Here is a 19,197-nt window from a genome sequence, read left to right as displayed (position 1 = left end):
AACGATGTTTATCCAGTGATCTTTACTTACTGTGATTGAATCTCCCAGGGCACCAATCACCCGAATATCAGCCGGTTTCAAATTATGAACTAATAAATAAAAAAATAAAGGTAGTTTAAGGGAAGGAGTTAAGAAAGAAAACTGTGATGGTTATCAGCAATTTTCCTTAGAATAAGCATAAAGTGTTGCAAAGACAGTATTTTAATATTTATGACAGCATCAGCGCAGAATGACAGACACCAACAGGCATCAGACCAGAAAATATTCTTGGTACTGTGGTTGGGCACCAGCCACTGCAACAAGGGAGGCAGTAAGATTTCAGTCTTGCATCTCTGCTTACGCAAATTCCTTTTAACTGGCAGAAACTACTGAAAAGCAGGCACAGCTCCAGTGCCAGCACAGGGTGAAAATTGCGGGACTGTCGCAGCCTCTGAGGGAACACAAAACCCACCTGGGGACAGAATTCCACATGACTCCCCAGATTGCACTGACAAGAGCCCCTGCTCCATACATGCACAGTTTAGCACCTCTGCAACTGGAGCAGTCTGCTACATCCTGTCTTTCCCACTGTCCCTTCTTTTTTTGTAAATGGAAGGTGCTGTTGCACAAGCTGTCACCAGCATTGAGGGAGAAGTTGCACCGCACCATAGAACTGCCTAAGACCCTTTTTGGAACAACATAAAAGCCACAGTCAATAGAGTGCACTGCTTCAAAGAAAAGTGTACCTTTCCTAACTAAACCAAGTTCTTGTTCCCCTTCTATCATCAAATGAAGTATCTCTACAATAAAATTGCATAGGTCTGTACCTGAAACCGGAACTGTATCAGAGGGACGCCGGTCAGAACAGGATATATTTGCTCCGTAAGTCCTTTCCTGCAAAGACAGGCAGGGCAAGACTTCACATCCGACTCACTATACTCTGGCTGTGATAAACCACTTCTCTCTCAGAGAGTTAGATTAATGAGTTTCCCACATACTTTGTATGCATGCACTCAGCTCAGCCCTGTCCTCAGGCCATGCCTACAACTACTCTTTGAAGTCAGACAAACTCAGTCTGCCAAAGAAGTCGCATGGCCACGTTAGTGCAGCACAGCTCTTGCCTACCAGTGGGGCCAGCTATTTCAGACTCTGCCATGCTGCGTTCAGCTACACAACGTTTTGCAGTTGTACTCGAGGTAGGTGAGCTCACATCTTTTTGCAAGAAACTGCTTGGACATGCCTGAAATATCCCAACACAAAACCATACCTTTGTCAGCAGTTTTACTATGGTGTAAACAAGATGAAATTGGACCCACACAGTGGTGTCATTCTGATCTGATCTGGCTTTCTCCAAAGTAGGACTGAATGGCCCCATTTCCACTGTCTTCTTATCCCAAGGAAAACAACATTGTTATCCAGATGTTTTTAAAAAGTTCTAAACAGTGAAGGCAAGACTTACTTTAGACTAACTGAACACATCTAACTTAAATTACACTCTACAAAATCCACCAAGGAGAAAATCTGCTATTTAACATCTGACTCTTTTATCAAGCATTGAAATGAAGAGCTGGAGCTTTGTATTTAGTTTCCCAGGTAGCTTTGTTTAATTATGCTACAACACACTCTCACACACCTGCCGACTCCCTGGAATACACTCCATCCAGATGATGCAAACAGTCCTACTATACCTGAGATGTTTCTTTGGTGTTTGATGTCTCCAGGGAAGATGAGTAGTTACTATTTCTATATGTAAACAAATACGGATTTTCCTGCAGAGTGAAGAGAGTATGTTTACCAACACTAATGGAAATACAGTCAGCTGATGTTAAAGTCTTCCGGTTAGACTTTCCAAGAGAAGAAAATTTTTACAGCATTGATTTCTGAATGAACATCACACTAGTGAAATAAACCAGGTTAGACCTGAAAATTAAGCCCTGGTGTGCTCTAGGCACAGCACCACCTCTTGCCTTAAACCTAACATCAAACAAAACACATAATTCAATTTCTTTGATGCTTTAATTGCTGTTCAGTAAAGCTTTTGGATGACAGTAATATTTTATCACTATCAAGTTATTGAAGTCAGAGCTTAAATGCAAAAATCAGTAAAGAACCTGTTCTTTGAACCCAGGATGTTCAGACCCTGAAGATGCTACAGGGCTATTGACAACTCCAGCAACTAAAACCTGACAGAAGACAAAATCAAATCACAGAAAAGTTTAATTATATAACATACATGGATTCAACTTCATTGCTGATACAGATTTTAATACTGATAATGTACTCTGATATCCACAACTAATAGATTCAGATTAGCTACTTTGAATGAAAAATATGACACAATACAATACTTCAACTTTTTGCCAAAAGTTGTTGTTTTCAGAGTTTCATCTTTATTTTATAAAGAGCCTGTGTGAATGAACCTCAAGAACACTGAATTTTTAAACACTGTACTATCTTGGGCAAGTGCACATTCCTAAGAAATTCAGAAGATGATAACGGCATTTGAAAGCCTGGAAATTCTGCAAAGAGTAAATAAAATCTCACAGTAATAAGGAAACTCTTTTACCTGAGATGGACAGTGGACCTGAAGCATTTTTGTGTCACTGTAAGGCTGTTTCTGTCCAACTGGCTCCATCTGGAAAAGGAGAGAACAGAAACTGTACACATGCTGTGTGTGGGAGGGAAGGGAGAGCCACAGCAACTCCAACACTCTAGTGCCTGGAGGTTTCCATCAGGTCCATATATATATATATATATATATATATATATATATATAAAAACTTGTTTTGCTTATGATAAATATATACCTACAAAAGCAAGGAACTGATCATGTGAGAGCCTTGTTTTCAGACTGTGATCCCATCACTGTTAAAACAACCATCCACACATTAACTCTGCTCTAGGGAATGCCAGCCCTGGAAGCTTTTTTTCCCCACAGGGCACTGATCTCCTACCACAGCACTCAACTACTTGCAGTCAACTCACTATTTATCAGTTCAGCCACAGTAACTGTAGACATACTCTAGAAGAGCATAACTTAAACCATCCTCATGATTGTTTTCCCCCCTTATGGTATGCAGTTTAAACTTTACTGCAATTTGCAAGCCTGTATTATTTCCCAGCTGGGTATGAGAAAGCAAAGGGTGGGTCGCCATAGCTCCACTGCCAGGTAACATCTCCTTGCAGCAATCCATCTGTCCTCCCAGGTCCCATCCACAGTTCATACAGTTTACAGTTCATAGTTTTCATACAAAAGTATAAAGAAACATACAGGCTTTTGTGTGGGAGGAAAAGCAACCCTGAGTAGATTGAAACTTTCAAGTGAAAATAGTATTACTGAAACTCCTTGGAAAATGCAGCTTTAACTCAGATTATGCACTGAAGTCTTGGGTAAGTCCATATCACTTTACCTTAGAAGCATAAAGTACAAAATCTCCAATATAAATGGAAAACTAAAAATCTTCCATTTGTTGATACATTCATGCTGCATCAACTTTTTCTCTTCTGTTTTATGAACACTATCTGTATGTACTGCCTCTGCAGCTAAGTCATTTTGCAACAAAGTCAGAAACATGGCGTGTAACACATTAATGTCACACACCAATCCTCTGGTGGCTGTAGCCCATGCAACTTAAAGCTTGCTAATTTATCCCACCTTCCAGAACTGCTTCCTTATCTAAATTTTTATATATGTTAGACAACATTAAAAGGCACATTCCAACTCTGCACAGAGGCTCGATAATATTTATATTTGTTGGCTTTGTTCTAAGAAGAAGGAGAGGGGCTTGTTGTTAATGAAAAATTATGCAATGATTCCAGACTCAATACTGACAGCACAAAGTGGTGAATACCACGGAGAATCACTTCACCTGTTCCGATACCTTGCTGGGTGCTAATTAAATTGCAATCACACCCAAAGGAGTTGGCCACTGGTTTAAATTCCTCAGTGAATGTTTGCTCAGCTTGCACCAGCTGCCAGAAGCAGCAGACTACATAAGAAACAGGACTGAAGGGACTGGAAAACACAGCAATAACAGGCTTGATGTCATCAATACATTCTGGGCAGAAATGTTATATTTTATTTTGGCTGTTCCATCAATAAAAATAAAGGGAAAATTCAGAGAAATAGAGAAGAGGTTTAGAGAAGTAGATATTCTTTGAAAGAGCATTTGAAGAAACAGTCCATGATTTTTTGAAAGAGAGAAATAAACTGAAATATGTAAAATAGTGAAGCTCAGATCTCCCCTGAATTCCAGCACATCTGTCACCAGACAGGTTTAGGGTGGAGGTCTGCCCTGGCACTGCAGCAGTTACTAAGTCAGTGTAAACCCCTGAATGCAGCAGAGAGGCACAGGCAGCCTCCTGCCCTGCTGCTCCCATTTGGGTTCTTGCCTGGTCTCAGTTTCTCTCTTGTTTGTAGGCTAAAAGGTTTTTTCTATGTTGTTGTTTGCTTTGGTTTTTTGTTGGTTTTTGTTTGTGGGTTGTTGGGTTTTTTTCCCAGTTTTTTTGGTGTTGTTGTTCCACAAAAGAATGCCAAACACAAGAACAAGAACTTTTCGTCTAAGCTCTTTACACACAAGAAAGGAGTTTTGCCCCTGGATATATTTCCAGAGGTAAAATTGTAGGCAGTTGCCAGAATTAATCAATCAGGCTCACTGTGGTAAACATCAAAGCTACCTCTCTCACCTTTTCCTAGCTATCTACGTCATTTAGCTGACTGTTCTTTGATGTGCATAGCCTATGAACTGCATTGCTCCTAGATAGCTAGAAACATTTTGGTAAAATATGCAGCCATGCCTTGGACAAGTCCTTAGTAGCTGCTAGCTCAGCTTTTTCTCAGCCAGACTGAAGGTCAGTGCTACTTCGAACTGTCACTAGATTGTCAAGGTTTTGCCCTTTGGCCAATAAGCAGGTAATCATTCCAAGAAAGTGGCTGGTACCAAGGAGGAGGGAAACTCTCTGAATCTACTTCCCAAGCATCTCCTCATTCTGCTGTGTTTCCCGCTTGACAGGTCATGATCGTAAGTTCCTATCAGTTACAAATACTGTATTGTGGGTTGGTTTTTTTGTTGTTGTTTTTAAAGCAGTCAGCAGTTCTACTCCCCAGTAGAACTAGAGCTACGTTTACCATGCAAGGATACCTACCAGTGCTTCTCGCACTGAAAGCATCTTTCATATCATCTGCTTTTACGTCATGGCAGAATACCATTAGAGGCAGATAAGGAAACTACTTAGAGAGGTGCCTTTCAGATGATCAGCAGCTGTACCAAGAAAATTCCAGTAAATAAGAGAGGACACAAGAAAACGGGAGAAGGAGTTGCAAAGGGAATACTACCATTTCTGTAGTCTCCCTTCAACACAGTAGAAAGATGTATATTTGCCACATTTTAGTCTTCCTCCAGATCACTTAGGCTGTTCCTTTTCGAGAGGAACCACATCACACTAAGGAAAAACACTGAAATAAAGCAAAGTTGGTATTTATCTCCTTTCTGGAGACAACACACCAAAGAATGGGATGCTCAAGAGCAGAGACCAGGAGGCCAAATGAAGTCTGCACAGAAAAGGGTTAGCGAGAGAAAAATTAAGCAGAAGGAAAGAAGAGGGCTCTTCTGCTGGTAGAAGCTGCAAATAAAAGCATGTCATCTGAAGACGCAGAAGGAATTTGTTGCAAGCTAAGTGTAAGACTTTGTGAGGACAGAGTGACAGATACGCTTGACCCATAGCCATACTTGGGTTCAGGCTGACTAAGGAGCAACAGGCCTATGCCTGCGGTGAGCCTGCGAGCTGGAAAGCTGCTGGCTCATGTACAAGGAAGTGAAGGTGCCTTATAAAAGTATTTCAAGATGTGGTTTTGAAGATCAAAAATGCAAGGTAACCAAAGTACAGAACAAGATACCAGAGCTAAAACCAAGACATCTATCTTGTCTATGCTATTGACTAGCAGTCAGCTACTTCACTCTATTATTTTTACCATCGAGCACAATTTGAGCTCTCCCTGAATTGCAGCTGGACTACATGCAAGGTGACTCTCTCCTTGAGCAAAGACACCTGGCAAGGTCTGAAATTCCTTATATGAGACTAAGAAATCCTTCCCTACCCAAGGCATACAGATAGATCGCTTTCTCATGACAGACCCTCAGTAAGTGACTGATAGCATGATGAAATGATACTAATGAAACACTAGTAATCTACATGGCTACTCAACATTATAAATATTGTATGTTTCCATGAGGCATAAACCATTGTCCATGTCTGAGACTAAGATTGGACCTTGCTGCACCTACGTTCCATGAGGAGTTCAGAAAGTAAGGGGGTCCACTCTGAACTTCATCACTAAGGGTGGCCTTCCTTAGTCTTTGTATTTCTTCTGTTAGACATAAACTGTTGACCAGGTCTGAGACCTAAGTTGAATCCAGCCACACCTAAACTCTGTAAGGAGTTTAAAAAGCAAGGGAGCCCACTGCAAACTTCATGACTCAATGGGAGGGTCTTCCTTACTCTTTGCATTTCCAGTCTCTGTGTGAATTATTCCAACTTGATTCTAGTTCAATTTTCCTTTGTATGTTTCTTCCACGCAGTAATTAATAAGGCTAATCTTGCCTAACTCTCCCCTTCTACAGAACCTGAATTTGGAGGAGGCAATATGCCTGTTTTGGACTGGGGATGATACTATCATAATTTGAGCTTTCCTTCATATTTAGGATATAAAGAATATTCAAGATGCCTACTATTGGATTCTGCATAAGTTGAAATCTAAAAAGCCAGACAGTAAGAGGCCACAGGAAAAAGAAAAGTGTTATAGTCTAGACTTGGAAGAAAAAAAAAAGATAGAGCAAAGCCCATTAGAAGCACATGAACGCTGCTAATTGCAGAGCCTGATAGAAGAGAAGGACATTAGTCAAAGCTGGAGGTCAGTTTCCTGCTGCTAAGTCCTAGAAATGTATTGGTTCAGGCTGATCTATTGCAACAGCTGGATGCATCTCAGAATCTGACAAATTTAGTTCAATTGGCCCCAAACAATTCCTGCTGGTGAAACACAAAATAGGCTGGCGAACTGGTGGCACTGTGGTCCCTCTCCAGTCAACAGTATTCATTTTCTGCTGAAAACATATTCAGCACTCCATGTCAAAAATTTGCTGATGGAAAAAACATACTAAGCAGATGCGAAGGGCCATTTTTCACAAGAAACTGGATGTTCATTCTTTGTGTGGCTTGCTCCTGACTAGCTTCAATATTTATAATGTTTAGTATCTGAGGAGGATATGCAACTGTTTTCTAGTGTCTTACAGATGATGCTTAGGTGAAAGTCACCTAGATTACCATCTCCTACACTGACTGGGACATCGAAACATTGGCAGTTAAAGTAACTCCGTTTCTTTGCAGAGAACTGCCCAAAACCAGAGGGAATATTTAATTCACGCTTCAGGAATCTGACTTTCAGTTTTTACTTTGCTCATTTGAATACTGAAAATAATTGCCTAGTGAGACCAAGGCAAAAGAAGGATAAAGAAACCAACGTGAATCTTATCATGGCATTTACTTTACGATAGAATAACTGAGGTAGGAACTTTGACATCTTCATGAGTAATGTCGAAGATAACAGCAGAGGAGATAACTGGGTCTAGCATGTTATTCCAAGATTAGATCTTCAACATCTGATCAATTTTTAACTCTTTGGTTCCTACTAATTAACTAAGGTCCTACTAACTTTAGCTAAAAGATAACATCTTTAATAAAAGTGGCTGTGTGATTTTTCTAGCTATATCATCTGTTTGAATAAAAGCCTCTTCCTGCAAACCCTCATTCTTTAAATGGTAGAGGCTACAGCAGCATTACTACTGCCAGAATACTGTAAAGAAATATGAGAATGTGGTTAATCTGCATGGATTTTTTTTGTTTGTTTTTTTCAAATGCTGTTTACTGAAAGGTGGTCACAGTATAGACCTTTTTTTTTCCCCTACATGCTTAGGATAATTTGAACAGACACAGGAACAGTAAGTGCTCACAAATAAAAAATATTATTAACATGTGGACCGCTAAACAAGGAAAAAAAAAAAGGCCTTATCTCAAATCTAACTTAATCGGCCTTTGCAGATTCTTTTTAAAAAACAATGATTATACATGTTATAAGAAGGTTATTAGGAAAAAAAAAGGCAGAAAATTTTGAAAGCTTCTAAGTCAGGAGGAATAGTAAAATCAATATCTTATCAAAACCTACGGATATCAGGGCATATCCAAATATCGAAACATAATATGCACTCAGCAGTAACATCCTACTTTGGCCTGGTGAGTCCAAAACATGCACCTGCTTTTTTGTCCCATTCATATTGAAAAACAACTCCCATTTCTTTACTTGCTGCTGTCATCAATTTTAAAATGCAAACCCCTCCAGCTGCATGTGCATCCACTCAATCGTACACACAAATGCTGTGTGTCCTCAATTCAAGCCAGCAGAAGGAAACAGCCCCTTACCAAACTGGTCATCATGTTCAAGCCTGAGTGGGTCAGAGAATCCATGTTTCTTTCAGACACACTCTCCCTCTCACCAGGAGGCACCATGTGTTGGCTTTCCTCAGCTGGGTAGGACATCCAGCTCTTGAGGAAGCAATAGAAGCTCCTCAAGGCTGTCTATTACCTTTTCACTATGAGTAACGGTGGCAGAAGGATGGTGGTTAAGGAGACAATCTTATAAAACATGTCAATAAAGAGGGGGACAGATAAAGGACAGAGGGAACAAGAGACTATAATCACTATAATCTCAGGTTAGGTCAAGCCTCAGTTGCCACTGTGCCACTGTCACAGAGGGGAGACTAGGAAAAGAAGGGACTGTCACAGCTCATTTACTCCCTAAAACTTCCCACATGGCTACTTTGGAAATCTTTCTAAAAAGGTCTTGGTAGTAAGTAGCAGCCACAGAACAGCAAGAGGTTTGTCTTGGGAGTGTAAAGCATTTAGCATAATTTGAGAGCAGCCTGTGCATGGCTGAGGGTAGCAATGTTGGGATGCTTCTTTCCTGTATTCTTCCTTTCCCTCCCTCTGCATTAGTCAAAGCCTGGCTAGTGTGGAATTGCTACCAGGCATCCATACTAAGTCCAGTAAGCAACACCTGTGGTACTGCTCACCATGTTGTTCCAGAGGCCCACAGCCATCGAAGCATAATCTTCTTCCAGAGTTTCTGTTTGCACCTTTGATGTGGTAATGAAACTACCCCTGCCCTGAAAGACAAAGCATTTTAGCATGAGAAAATACCTAAGAGTATGGAAAGATGAGACATTCAGCCACAAAAGGTCTCATTCTATAAAACAATATTCATATCCACAAGAATATCAATCTCTGCTGGTCTCATTAAGCCGCTTGTTGCTCACCTCAGCTGCTGCTGTTGCATCAAGACAGAACAGATACTGTTCTTGTAAGTGATTTTTATACCTGCCACTGCAAGGCAGCAGTGAAGAGACTGTATGTCAACAGGACCTGACCACCAGAGCAACAACAAAGCACGATCACAACAGTAGCATACAGGAGATCAGGGAGACAGATGTAATCACATGAGTGATTTGGAATAATCAACACTTTCTCTAGCTAACACTTACATACATTCAAAAAGTAGAAGCATGCAGAATTTGTCTTCAGGATTCATGCTTATTTTTAAAAGAAAGTAACTGTTAAAAGAGTTTGGAAGATTGCACATGGTAGGCTGCAGGTGTACCACAAATCAGAAGAAATTAAAAATCCACTTGTTACACAAGATGGCATTTGAGGTAATAACAGAGCAATTTACTAAGAAAAAGAGTGACTTCATAAAAGCTAAAAGTCTGCCTTTTGCATATGGACCAGCCATCAACAAAACAAGCCTGGCAGAAGATGACCCAGCAGTAAAGGAAGATTTTGCAATACAGCAGACCTCAACCTTCCTGGAAGACAAATTTCTTCTCCCAGTTCACTTGGTTCTCATACTTTCCCGAGGGCAGCAATGGAATTTCCACGAATTCAAGGAGCTGTTATGATTCCCAGAAGCCAGACCATTACTCACCATCAACCTGTTTTACAAATAACTACCCAACACTATGTGTTGGATTTTGATATCTCGCTCTGAGCGAACAATTATCTAGGAAGTAATACATTGCTTCTTCATTGATTCAAGGTATGAGGCAACCTTGACCTTCGAACTTTCCTTTAAAGATCACTTGTGGCAAAATCATGTCTGACATCCCAGCCAACCCTATCTATATGCATTCCCCACCGGCTATATGAGATACAAAATCTGGACAAAATTAATTTCCAGTTTCCCAGACTTCATTAATCTTATTTCAAGGAAGTAACTCATTTTCCAACACAGTTTACAAAACCCCATATCTATTTTTAAATACTTCTTGCTACCCTCTTTTTGCCTGTGTTTCCAAACACACATGAGAATAATCAGGGATCAACGACCTGATGACTACAAATATATGGAAAAATTAGCAGCACTGGCAATTTCCAGACACTCATGACCTAATCTACAGAAGTGATATGACTTGATTTCTCCAGAAGCATAGCATTCAAAACAAACCAACCAACCACAGGATCTCTGACTGACACTGTTCAAAGCAAACTCTATTCTCAGGACCTCTGCATCAGATCCTGAGGTGTGTTCTGCATGTGCTTGGCTACCCTTGTCTGTTCACATTACACACCGCCTAGACAGGAAAGAGCCAGCTAAACACTGCACTCAGCCTCAGCAGATGCCATGCAGAAAGAATAAAGTTACTCCAGTTTACTCACCAGTCTGTGCAGCAGGTTTGTTTCTTGGAGAGATGGCTGAAGAACAACAGTGAAGTCATCCTTTTGATTATACCTTTCAGAGTTCAGAAGTTTTTCCCAAGCATCCTGAATAGACAACCATTTAATCAGATGAGTACTATCAGGTAGAAAGTGCAACATATATGGAGTTTGTCAAGGCTTAAAGTGAACTAAGATCATCCCCATCCATAATAAACCATAATAATCAAATTATGTAATCCAGAACAAAGACAGAAATATAATGAAATCTTCTTACACAATAACAGGAAAATCCTTGTAGCTATAAGAAAACTACATTGATTTATAATAGATTTCTTTGAAAGAGCAGCAAGGTTAGCAAGGCAATGAGATGTCATGCTTATTGCCTCCCTGTAATTTTTAAAAGGGATTCCAGCACAACTGCCTTTGTCTTAACATACAGTTTCCCCTTTCTAAGTCATGTAGGAAGTTACTGGACAAGATGGATCATTTCTCTAATGGGATATGACAGATCCTAGGTCGCCAAAAGCTATGTAGTCATTAGAAACTTTGTGATACTATGATCACTCAGGTATAGAAAGAACTTATCTCCAGTGTTCCCGAGGATTGCTGTGGACGTGTGGTAAAAAGGCTGTTACTCAACTTCCTCACTGCTATTCCTCCTCTCACTTCAATCCAATCTGGAAAACTGATACGCATGTCTAGTAGTGTGAGAGCCAAGCAACACAGAAGATGCCATACCTGATAAGACCACCTCAGTATGTTATCATCTAATGTGGAGTGTTCACCAACATGATTGCACTCATTCCAGCCTGGATTGCTGCCAAAAAGAATTAAAAACATGAGAGACATTGTGAACTTTTGATAAGACAGAGAGCATGAACTTTTTTAAGCCACTGACAGGCATATACTGACAATTAAATTGTTGCATATATTGAGAAAGCTACATGGAACATCCTAATTTTTGATATAAATATAGAATGATATCTACTTCCACATCCAGACCTCTGGATTGCTTCTGTGGTTTAAAAACCTGTTCAGATGACAAATAAGCCAGACTTGGATTAGCACAGGGTCTCACAAGTTAGCAGCATGCTCAGGCTTAAAATAGCTGTTGCACTAGATTTCTGCTGTTTTCCTCTCCGTAGTCACAGAAGAAAACTGAACACAAACACTTCCACAGGAACTTTTGCCTTAGTATTTGGCAACAAGACCTCCATCTAGAAATGTCGACGGAAGCTCAATGCTGTGAAAGCTTATATATGCTAAAGGATGGCCAGGCACTGTCAGGCAGCTGAATAATCTCGGCCAAATTTCTGGCCTGCAAGATGAGATAGGCATACTGCACATTTCTGCAGCTGGATGGAAAACTCGGCCCTTCTCCCAGGGCTGTAGACAGGAATAATAAAAGATACATTTGAGATTAGTCTGTTTCCAGGAATGATACACTCAGCTGAAAATGGTTGAGTAGGCTGGAATCTGAGAAACTATTTTTGTGGGATGTGCAGATGTAAGCAATAAGTATCTCTCAGGATTAGACTCTCTCACCTTTTCACAGGACTCTAGCTAAACCTATAAAAATGATATTTTATGTTAAAATGCTTTATGCATTAAAATGCTGGTGAGTAAAAGAAATTTGAACTTGGGACCAAAATCTTATCCAAGCCCAACAAGCAGGTAAGCAGACATCTGAGAACCTCATACAGTACATTAAGAGTTATATGTCTAAAAATGGGGTTCACAGACCAATTTTAGTCCAGATAACACTTATAGTTAGTAAGAAACTAAGGAAGGAAGTAGCTTTAAATCCCAATTATGTCTCAAACTTCAATGTCTAAATTTAAGTACTGACATGGGACTAGTAGCATCAGCCATTATTCTCCTCTTAGACACTTGAAATTTCATCTTCTGGTATGGGCTTATGTTTTTCTTTCAAAACACAGGTCAATGTTTTTCCCCTCAGTGCCTGCACACAAGAAATAAGCTAAAATGCTCCACACAGTCACTTTTGACAAAGAAAGCTTCACCTCTGCTCATACTTGTTGTTAAGCATGTGGTTATGCAGCAGCCAGACCCCTTCCTTGACTTATATAATGTCTCTGCAGCTTGTATAGATGTGAAGCTTGTGAAACACTTCAGGATGAATATATTAGTACATAGAGTGTCTTATGCCATGCACAGGAAAAAAAAATGCTGTGGAGTAAGGTGGAGTGTAATCTCATCAGTGGCAAACTACTCCATCATAACTGTTCATGTATGCACTCCTACTCCATACTAAATTGGGACACAAGCTACTCACACTTTTGTTACAATGTACTGAGAGAGGGAGATGGATGAAAGCATCAAGGCATGCAGTTACCATAAGGAACTGACAAGTTAAATGTTCTCCACCCTGCCATACCATAAACCCAAGTGGTAGCTTTCACATAGCCTAACAATGTGCTTTAAGACCAGTTATTCCTTTTGTGAACATTGACACCTAGAAACTGGAACTTTGAAAGAGCCTTCAGAGTTTGACTTGAGAGTTTCAGGGCAGAAGTAGCAGTAACTAAAGAGCTGGGGGTAGGCGCAGTCTTGTGACATTAAACACAGTATTGGGTCTGGCTGGGATAGAGTTAACTTTCCTCATAGCAGCCCATACGGTGCTGTGGTTTGCATTTGTAGCTAAAACTGTTAATAACACACCAATGGTTTAGCTGTTGTTGAACAGAACTTGTACAATGTCAAGGTTTTCTCTTTTTCCCACACTGACCCACCCTGTGACTAGGCTGGGGGGAGGCAAAAAGGTTGTGAGGCGACATGGCTCTGACAGCTGACTTGAACTGGTCAAGGGGATATTCTCAGTATCACAATATGTTTGGGATTGGAAGGGACCTCAAAAGATCATCTAGTCCAATCCCTCTGCTGGAGCAGGAACGCCTAAGTGAGGTCACACAGGAACATGTCCAGGCAGGTTTTGAATGTCTTCAGAGAAGGAGACTCCACAACCCCACTGGGCAGCCTGTTCCAGTGTCTGTCACCCTCACTGAGAAGAAGTTTCTTCTCAAATTTAAGTGGAACCTCTTGTGTTCCAGCTTGATCCCATTACCCCTTGTCCTATCATTGTTTGCCACCAAGAAGAGCCTGGCTCCATCCTCATGGCACTCACCCTTTATATATTTATAAACATTAATGAGGTCACCCCTCAGTCTGCTCTTCTCCAAACTAAAGAGACCCAGCTCCCTCAGCCTTTCTTCATAAGGGAGGTGCTCCACTCCCTTAATCATCTTCGTTGCCCTACGCTGGACCCTCTCTAGCAGTTCCCTGTCCTTCTTGAACTGAGAGGCCCAGAACTGGACACAATATTCTAGATGGGGTCTCACCAGGGCAGAGTAGAGGGGAAGGAGAACCTCTCTCGATCTACTAGCCACCCCCCTTCTAATACACCCCAGGATGCCATTGGCCTTCCTGGCCACAAGGGCACAGTGCTGGCTCATGGTCATCCTGTTGTCCACCAGGACCCCCAGGTCCCTTTCCCCTACACTGCTCTCTAATATGTAATTTCCCAACCTATACTGGAACCATACCATATAATGTCAAACCAAGCAATAAAAACTGAGGTAGAAGAAAAAGAAGAGGGACATTTTGGCTTCCAAGGTCACTGTTACTTGGAGACTGACTGGATGTTGCTGCACTCATAGCACGTGGTGAGTGTAACTTATATTCCCCCCCTCTTTTTTCCAACTATTAAACTGCCTTAATCTTAACCCATGAGTTTGCTTGCTTTCATTCTTCCTAGTCTCTCCCGTCCTGCTGGAGGGTGGTAAAGGAGGAAGTGAGTAAGAGGCTGTGGCTGCTGGCCAAGGTCCATCCACCACAGCCACTGTGTGTGTGATATTTAAATCTGTTGTATCAAAGTTGAAAGGATTAAAATCACCTACTCTTCCTGGTAAAAATATGCCTTGCAAAGAGAGTTTATCAGAAACAAAGCAGAGACCGAAAATCTATTACATACTTTTGGATTAAGGGCAGAAAAACTGTTCAGAAGACTATACCTCAGTTACAAAGTCTCTGTATATACATAGCTAACTGTCTGAACATTAGCAGGAGACTGTGTCAAGAATATAAAGAAACCTCTGTTACCTGTTGTTATTGTAATCTTGGCCTGCAAGAAAGGAAGTTGTGAGCTCAGTGGCATCCACCAGATTTATGAAGGCCTTGGGAACCTGCAGTAATAAAGTAAAAATGAACCAGGATATATTCGCAATTAAAGATCAGCAAGGAGCAATAATAGTAAATTATGTCTACAGCCTCACATGTTACCTCTGATCTGAGATTCTGTCTGCATAAAATCAATTATCTAAGTCTTTGCCAATTCCATCCTGAACCTTGCTCCTGTGCCTGCCATATAGAATAATATTGGTCATCATTCACTAAGAACTTGTGACTGTGTCTCTTTGACCAAGAACAAGCAATTCCTTTTACATATCTGAAGTGGCCACCAGACAACTAAATCAAGCTCAAATGAACTAGGAACTACCATTTTTGTGGCAACATACCAATGCAAAGCTGGGGATTAAATGCCCTGCATAACAGCATCAATGCCATGCATCCCACCTCACCTCTCCCCTGAGCATAAAGCAGCTTCCTATTTACACAGTAATATTTCACTTTTACAAGTGCTCATAAACAGATTCTAGAACTAATAGTGGGGAGAATCTGAAGAGAATGCATGGGTGGAACTTTATGTATACACAGCATTTGTTGAAGTCAGTCTGAAAAAAAACAAGTGGTTGTGGCCTGATGCATTTGAACTGTACCAGGTTTAGAATACCCTTTAGGACCCCAATCCAGCAAAACAAATTTTTTGGAAGATGCTATTGATATACTTTGATAAACAGTTATTAGTCTGCTTTAGTACTTATTTATCTGCATCTAGTCTACTATTCATTAGCAGACTAATATACAGTGCAGAGCATTTCCCAGGAACCATCTTAGATAAGCAGATAATTCGTAGCTCAGCCAGCTAGAAAACCTTTAGAAACGCCGAGATCTTAAAAAGAACATGTAATAGGAATAAAGAGCCTTTATACATTTTTGTAATGGGTGTTTTCCCTGGTCTGTAAAAGTCATCACCAGGTAGTTAGCAGCCTGTACACTGCCTAGGTAGCTCTACACATCCAGTAATTAGATATCAGTTATTTTCCGCAAACAGCCCTGTTAAACATGACTTTCAGATCTAGATGAATGTTCTTCATTTTTCACAAAAAATCACTGTAAAAAAAAAACAAAGACCAAGTGGTACATAAGCTTGTATTGTGAAACAAAGCAGTTAACCATCTGCCCTTCCTGTTTGCATGCATCAACTTTTTAAAAGCACAAATAAAACAACTAGTGACAATGAATGGGGCTGGTAGATTAGAGCCAATGAGATTCATGTTCTAAGTCACCTGAACAGTGGTATGAGCCCTAGCTCAGTCAGGGAGACTGGAGGAAAAAAAAGGGGGAGTGGTTCAGGTATTCAGGGTTAATGAATAAATCTTACCATTTTATACAAAAAATCCAAGACAGCTTTAAGTTTTTCCAGGTTGTCCAGTATGCAGTTCTTCTGTAAATGAGATGAGAAATGCCATCAAAAGTAGTAGAAAAAACAAAGTTATCAATTTGCCAAAAGTCACTAACCCCATATGTTGAGCTGTGTACTGAAGGGTTACCAACAACCACTATATTCTGGATCCAGCCTTAGACAGCACCAAGAAAAAGATGTGGGACTAGTATTGTAATTAAACTGCCTATAATTATGTAACATATTTAAAAAAAAAAAGACAGGTATGGGGAAGAAAAGTAGCTTTAGACTTGAAGGTGGAAAAGAGTTGTTCTTCTAAGGCATTTCAGACTTGAGATCACAAATTAAGTGCACATGTTTATAAACACAAAACACATCCTGTGCCCAGATCTTACATCACTGGATAGTGTCACTCCAAAACTGGAGCTAACTACTCCTTTGGTTCGCTTTGGCAGAGAGCAGAGCCTGGGAAAGTGTCTCAACCACCTGCCTTGACTGCTAGACCACTCCATGAAAAGCTTACCACTTCTGTGGAGGCACAGGAAGAACGTGGGTTTTCAGCACTAAAAAAAACTGTGATCAGTTTCCAGTCATTTTGGAAGTTCATCATCTGGGAGGAAAAAAAAAAAAAATGAAACTAATAGGATGATAAGAGACCTGTTTGCTATTTTCCTTTCTCATACAAGATTTGCTCTGGCTTTAAATATGCAAGACCAAGCAGTAGTCCATGGCTCAGCCCCAGCCACCCTGATCACTTCCATTTGAAAAGCCACCCAGCTTTTCACTAGAGGAGACAGCAAATGGATGGTTAGGCAGCAAATGCGGCAATTAAAGTTGAATGCACACCCATAAAAAGCTCAGGTTAGAGCGAGAAATTACTGCTGCCATTGGAGAGTCTATTGAAGATGAGCATGCGCAATTTAGCACAGAGCTTGGTGCTGCTTTTTTCATTCACTGTTGCAGCTTGATGACAGGGTTAATGTTCCTGAACTGCTGAGACCAAGTCACACTAGTGGAAAGAAGACTGGAGCAAAAAATCTGAGAGCTAGAGCCCTGCTCAGCTGTGCTATGTTTACTAGGTGGTTCTCACCAACCCTGAAGAGCATTGGTCAGAACCATTCAGTTCCACAAAAAAGTGAAATTCATGTACAAACAGTCCAATGGTCTCCCTGTAGAGTAAAGAGGCAACAGCAGAATCACTTTGATAATTACATTTTCCCATTATGTCAAGATCATTTTACAAAATAACATGCCTTGGGGTTAAGAATAGAAGAAAAAGGAATGTATAAAACTCCAGGTTGGGATTTACAAAGTGCTGAACCATACATGATAATTCAGCTCTCACCAGCATCAACCACCAAGATCAGCCAAAACATATCTAGGTCTTTATTGCCCTTTTTTGACAATATCACCTTAAAAGACCAAAAGGAAACTGAAGAGGCAAATACTGAGAATTATTATTTGGGGTTGGTTTCTCAGAAACACTGACACAGTTACAGAGTGTAGCTAGCAGAGGTCTCACATCCTTAAACAACAACAAAGCATATTTGCTTCCCTACCAAGTTCTTCAGCCACTCTGATGAATGTAAACCAGGAGAGATACTTTCAAGAACAAAACTCTGTACTTAAAAGGTACAAAATTCGTTCTTATTTACAACAGAAAGACCAAAGCCCATTAAGCTCAAGAAATGACATTTTCTACTTCGAATAAACTTTTGAGTGCTACTTAAACTATTTAATCATATTTCTCCCTTTCTGCTTCAACACCAAGCTCTCTGAATCATTCTGTGCTTTAAACAAACCTTATTCTCTTTCATGAGCTTCACTATTTCTTCAGCTTGATTCAGGAGGTCTCTGAAAAGCAGAAAGAAAAACTATGAAGACATCAGTAAGGGTAAAGCTTTGGCTGATTTTTACCATTAAATCAAACAACATTTGAGACTTCAGGTGGGATTAGTCTTTTTTGTCCTAATAGTGCTAAGATTAGACACTTCTCTGTGCCATACAGACAGCCTGGGGCGATTAGCTCATATTCAAGTACCTCACTTTCAAACATGTGCATTTTGATGAAAACAGCAGACACAGGTTGGTAGGCACACCTCTCATTCTATTTGAGCCAAAAAATTTGTTTTGCAGCTATAAAGAGGGGAAACCTGGTGTGAAATCAGATGATTCATACCCCCAAAAGTGCACAGTGGGCTTTGGTCTTCCTGCTTCTGAGAGCTGACAACTGAGCCACAGTGGCAGAGTTTATCCTTGGAGTGTCTGTGCAGCCTCTGCCAGTACTGAACATAGTCTGTGTCCAGTGAAGCGCTCCATCATCAAAGGCTTCCACCCTTCACCTTTCCAGGTACAAATGAACCACCCAGCCAAAAACCCCCTGGACTTACATAGCTTGACTCTCTGATGTCGCTCCCTTTGTGCCAAGCAGAGGAGACTGGTGTAGGACTGAGGGATTAAAACTGCTAATGAGAGCTGAATGACATACATACGTTAGGCAATTTCTGTGTACAAGGGACTGCTACTCTGCAGTTTCATTATAAACTCAAGTAAGCTAAAACAGCCAGAAAAATGTAAAGCCTGAGGATCTCTGGGCAGGCACATGAAGTATGCCTGAGCCCCTGGGCAGCTATTCTTGCTGGTTTTGCTCCTCACCTTTGGAAGTGGAGGTCTGATGTCTGGGTTCACCTCCAGACTCAGGTCAGAAACCTCCATTCCCATCTCACATGTCAGCCACAAGTAGTGTAAGGTGGATTTAAATACAGGCAGCTGTAGAAATGAAGCTACTGAGAAGCCCTACTCAGAGATAGCCTTCTGAAACACTGAGGGGTTGCCGGGTGCTAAATCCCTTTCACAGGGAAATGGAGGTGACATTAAGACACTAGGAAGAATATTTGGAGGGGAGGAGCCTGTAG

General features: G+C 40.7%; 1 protein-coding gene across 3 annotated transcripts in view; it reads right to left on the bottom strand.

Annotated features, from left to right (window-relative positions):
• PLB1 (phospholipase B1) overlaps positions 1 to 19,197 on the bottom strand; it is an 86,092-nt gene that overhangs the window by 55,874 nt on the left and 11,021 nt on the right. For all 3 annotated transcript variants that reach the window (XM_021289505.2, XM_021289507.2, XM_065059762.1), the window contains 12 exons: positions 18,673 to 18,757; positions 18,085 to 18,136; positions 16,806 to 16,892; positions 16,262 to 16,324; positions 14,860 to 14,942; positions 11,479 to 11,557; positions 10,741 to 10,845; positions 9,102 to 9,194; positions 2,546 to 2,614; positions 1,668 to 1,748; positions 807 to 873; positions 31 to 89 (listed from right to left, as the gene is read on the bottom strand). In XM_021289505.2, coding sequence (XP_021145180.2) covers positions 31 to 89; positions 807 to 873; positions 1,668 to 1,748; positions 2,546 to 2,614; positions 9,102 to 9,194; positions 10,741 to 10,845; positions 11,479 to 11,557; positions 14,860 to 14,942; positions 16,262 to 16,324; positions 16,806 to 16,892; positions 18,085 to 18,136; positions 18,673 to 18,757 — 923 coding nt within the window. The remainder of the gene's footprint in view (positions 1 to 30; positions 90 to 806; positions 874 to 1,667; positions 1,749 to 2,545; positions 2,615 to 9,101; positions 9,195 to 10,740; positions 10,846 to 11,478; positions 11,558 to 14,859; positions 14,943 to 16,261; positions 16,325 to 16,805; positions 16,893 to 18,084; positions 18,137 to 18,672; positions 18,758 to 19,197) is intronic.

This window comes from Columba livia, chromosome 3, assembly GCF_036013475.1.
Source record: "Columba livia isolate bColLiv1 breed racing homer chromosome 3, bColLiv1.pat.W.v2, whole genome shotgun sequence".
Taxonomy (NCBI): Eukaryota; Metazoa; Chordata; class Aves; order Columbiformes; family Columbidae; genus Columba; species Columba livia.
The sequence above is the reverse complement of the archived record's forward strand: the minus strand, read 5'-3'. Positions and strand labels throughout refer to the sequence as shown.